This window comes from Cebus imitator, unplaced genomic scaffold (genome assembly GCF_001604975.1).
Source record: "Cebus imitator isolate Cc_AM_T3 unplaced genomic scaffold, Cebus_imitator-1.0 Scaffold285, whole genome shotgun sequence".
Lineage (NCBI taxonomy): Eukaryota > Metazoa > Chordata > Mammalia > Primates > Cebidae > Cebus > Cebus imitator.
The window spans coordinates 803461-808035 of NW_016107600.1; the positions used below are offsets into that span (position 1 = coordinate 803461).

The 4575-nt window shown below is 54.0% G+C and overlaps 1 protein-coding gene across 3 annotated transcripts in view; it reads right to left on the reverse strand.

The window, feature by feature from the left end:
* Positions 1–2469: 2469 nt before the first annotated feature.
* RARG (retinoic acid receptor gamma) overlaps positions 2470–4575 on the reverse strand; it is a 24722-nt gene continuing 22616 nt past the window's right edge. For all 3 annotated transcript variants that reach the window (XM_017501776.2, XM_017501775.2, XM_017501777.1), the window contains one exon: positions 2470–3778. In XM_017501776.2, coding sequence (XP_017357265.1) covers positions 3591–3778 — 188 coding nt within the window. In that variant the 3' untranslated portion in view covers positions 2470–3590. The remainder of the gene's footprint in view (positions 3779–4575) is intronic.

The window sequence follows — 4575 nt, forward strand, 5'->3', positions numbered from 1 at the left end:
TTTTTTTGGTCTGGGATTTAAATCCAGGTCTGCCTGCCTTCAAAATTCATGATGTCTTCATTTTCTCATATAGGAAGGAACATGATAGGAGGGAATAGAGGCAGTAGTACTGTAGAGAGGTGGGAAATTAGAGACTTACTCATTTTGAAAACCCAGGATCCATTGTACTAGTGCGCTTGACTGCATAGGCTCTGGAGCCAAGTTGCTAGAGTTCAAATCCTGGCTCTACTGCTCACTAGTAAGTAGTAAGGACCTTAGTTGAATTACTTAACCCTTCCTGTGGCTGTTTTCTCATCTGTCAAGCAGGACTCATAGGACTGTCGTGAAATTTTAAATAGGTAAGTCATATCAATTGCCTACAAGAACACCTGGCACGTACGAAGGGCTTGATAAGAGTATTAGTAGGGATGAGAAGTAACAGAGGTGAGAAGTGAAGAGGCTTTGAGAAATTCAAAGTCCAGACAGCTAGAAACTTGGAAGAGAGGGGCATAGGGCCCGGCTCAGAGCATGTGACTGGGGGGCCAGAAGCCAAGACAGTAGTGAGGCCTGGGAAAGGGGGTGGAGGAGGTGAACTGGGAGAAGCAGAGAGTGCCTGTAGGGAGAGCAGGAAAATATTAATGAGATTTGCTCCTGGCCCACACAGATCACTAAGAGCTTTGAGAAGGAGCTAGACATGAGGTCTGAGTTCACAGGTTCATCTCCCCTACCAGAAAGAGCACTCCTTGTGGGCAGGGACTGGCTCTACCAGGCTCCCTGCTGGAGCCACAGCACCTAGCCAAATACCCAACTTATAGTAGGTGCTCAATAAATCTCAAATGGATTGCAGAAGTGTAGCTGCTGGGAGGAGGCAATTGGGGAGAAGGGGCTCCTTCTCTGGGTGGGCTTGGCTGACCTCAGGCTATAGGATAGCCAGGACCTATACCCTTCCCCCATAACCAGGAATTACCGTGACAGTGACCCTCCTTCCCCACAGGCCCTGTGGTTTCCTCTACAGCTTCTTTCACTTTCTTCTTCTGCTTTCCCCACCGCCCCCCGCCCTTGCCTCTCTTCTCTCCCCTACTCCCACATCCTCAACTTTTTTGTCATATCGACAGGTCACCAGTGAAGAAGTCCAGGAACAAGGTAGGCAAGGCACCGTCAGAGGGAAGGTAGGACACGGAGGCAGGGCAGTAAGACAGCAAAGGGAAGAGTACAGGGTGCAGCGGCAGAGACTGAAGGCACTGCAAAGGCATGTTGCAGAGGGAAGCTGTGGGGGAGTGAGGACAGATATTCGGAAAGAAGGAACAGTACGGGGAGGGGACGGTGAGTGGAGATCATGGGGTGAATCCTGGGAACAGAGAGGGTAGGGGGAGTGAGCCATAAGATGATAGTAGGGTGGGCGGGGACTGAAGATGGGAGGGCTTCCTGGGTGAGGGGCTGGTGTAAAACAGAAACGCTATAGCTTAGATGCAGGCTGTTGTTCTTCTCTTCTGGGGCCAGGAACCCTCATGAGAACTAAATGAAACTTCAGGCTGGGCGCTGTGGCTCACGCCTGCAATCCCAGCACTTTGGGAGTCCAAGGTGGGTGAATCACTTGAGGTCAGGAGTTCGAGCCCAGCCTGGCCAACGTGGTGAAATGCCATCCCTACTAAAAATTCAAAATTAGCCAGGCATGGTGGCAGGCTCCTGTAATCCCTGCTACTCAGGAGGCTGAGGCAGGAGAATCGTTTGAACCCGGGAGGCGGAGGTTGCAGTGAGCTGAGATTGCACCACTGCACTCCAGACTGGGCAACAAGAGTGAAACACCATCTCAAGAAAAAAAAAAAAAATAAATAAATAAATAAAACTTCAATGGACTCCTTCCCCAGAGAAGAGCAGATATGCACATATGCATAACTGGAGGTGGGGACAGGCTTAAAGACCTCTAAAGTCCATAAATGCATTCCCAGAGATCCACAGGATCTAACATAAAAACCCACACCAGGCTGAGGGGGTTGGCTCACGCCTGTAATCCCAGCACTTTGGGAGGCCAAGGCAGGCAGATCACCTGAGGTCAGGAGTTTGAGAACAGCATGGCCAACATGGAGAAACTCTGTCTCTACTAGAAATACAAAACTTAGCTGGGCATGGCAGTGCACCCCTGTAATCCCAGCTACTCGGGAGGCTGAGGCAAGAGAATTGCTTGAACCTGGGAGGCGGAGGTTGCAGTGAGCCAAGATTGCACCACTGCACTCCCGCCCGGCAAAAGAGCAAGACTCTGAACCCACATGTGGGTGGCTGTGGGAAACCCGGTCACTCAAGGTGAGTCCCCATGGCTCCCCTTCCCCCATCCTGTCCCCACCGCAATCCAGGCACATTTCACCCTGTTTTCTTTGTTCCGCCAAGAAAGCTAAAAAGTCCAATCAATTACAAGCTTTCCCTCCTCACTCAGCTCCCTCTCCAGGCCAGCTGGTCATTTCCCTACCACCTCCTAAAGGGAGCCACATCGCATGAGTTTCCATCACTTTATTTTGCAAAAATAGAAAACTCAGCAATATGCGATACAGCGGGGTAGAGGGGAGATGTAAACAGAGGGGAGGGGACAGCACCCTGACCCCCCAAGAGAACACGGGGAGCCAGTGGGACTCTTATTTGGCAGCTAAATACAAACTGGGAATTGGAGGAAGAAGGGAGGGGTCACAGGGGCCCTGGGCTCCCCCCACCCAAGACCCCTAGAGGAAGGGGTCAATTCCAGGGTGTAAACAAAAGCTAATAAATAAATAGAGGCTTCCTCTGGGTCAGGGTGGGATCAGCTAAGCAGCATCCCCCCTCCCTGGGCCAAGCTGCTCTGGGGGGTAAAGGGTGGAAGGCACTAGGGAAAACGGGATCCCCTGGCCCCTCTGTAGTGTAGAAGGATCCCTGCCCCGATGGCTGAGATGGGGGGCAGGAGGAGCCCAAGGCACATGACAGGGCTGGGGGAGGGACCTGTAACGGAGGGCACAGGGTGAACTCTGCACCTGAGCCAAGAGGTACAGAATGGACCTGCATCTATCTGTCCCTTTCACCCTCTGTCCCTGCCCCAGAAATGCAGGGCCCAGCCAGCGTCCACCCTGACCTGGCACAAGGACGGGACACAGAGGCTGGTGCACCCTGCAGGTGCATCGCACAGCATTAGGCATCAAGGGTGGGGGCAAGAAGATGGGCTCAGCCCTCCTCGTTCACCCCGCTTTTGGTCTCTAGTGTTCCTGTTTGCTCCCAGAGAGCCAAGCACCTGGCAGATGGCAGAGGAAGGGGCTGTGGAATGGCAGGGTCTTCCTCTTGCCCTGGGGAGCCTAGGACTCTGGCACCTGAGGGTCAGTGCTGAGATTTTAGAGTCCAAACCCAGACTCACCCCTCTGCCTTCTCTCCTGGTGGGAGCAGGGCAGGCCCCCGGGACTGGTAAGGGAGCCGGTTAGATCGGGAAGGGGGTGAACACAGAGGCACCCCTGGAAACTTTGGCAAAAACAAGGAGCTCATTGAAAGGGGTGGGGAGAGGGCAGAGCAGGTCCTCCCCCAGTTACTGGCGGTCTGGGAGATGGTCAGTCTGCTGCCTGGAGCCCCAACCCCCTCAGTGGGGAGGTCAGGGGCCCTGGTCAGGCTGGGGACTTCAGGCCCCCTTTGCCCGGGCCCCCGGGAACCTCGTCCTCGCTAGAGGCATTGGGGTGGGGACCAGGCTGCGAGGAGTCTTCCTCAAACATTTCAGGGTTCTCCAGCATCTCTCGGATCAGAGGAGGCATCGGGCCTGGAATTTCCATCTTCAGGGTAATGGCCCTTTCGGCTCCTACAATGGAGAGGCAAAGAGGCTCAGGAGGACAGAGGCACATGGCCCTTAAGGCCATCTCCATAACCTTTTTCAACTGCCCCTACCTCCCCTAGGGGGTTCCCAGCACAGGCCCACCACCTCTCTGTCCCCAGCTCATCTTCTTCCCACTGGGCTTCCTGGGTGCCACTCCTTTGTCTGGAACCTCTACCTGGTCTTCTCTACCAGGCCTGCTGCCCGTTTGTCCCATTCTTACAGGCTGTCTCTTCAGAGAGCACATCGTACACAACCTCCAACCCCATTCCCCAACCACCCCATTCTCCAATGTCCAGGGCTTGCTAGTTGTTCCCAGCCCTCTGCCCACCACCACGCCCAGCTAATTTTTCGTATCTTTAGTAGAGACGGGGTTTCACCATGTTGGCCAGGCTGGTCTCGAACTCCTGACCTCACGATCCGCCTGCCTCAGCTTCCCAAAGTGCTGGGATGACAGGCATGAGCCACCACCCCCAGCCCTTGGCCTGTTTTTAATGACATTTATTACAGGCCAGGCACAGTGGCTCACATGTGTAATCCTAGCACTTTTGGGAGGCTGAGGCAGGTGGATCACGGGGTCAGGAGTTCAAGACCAGCCTGACCAAAATGGTGAAACCCCTGTCTCTACTAAAAATACAAAAATTAGCCGGGCATGATGTGAGTGCCCATAATCCCAGCTACTTGGGAGGCTGAGGCAGGAGAATCACTTGAACCCAGGAGGTAAAGATTGCTGTGAGCAGAGATCACACCACTGCACTCCAGCCTGAGTGACAGAGGGAGACTCC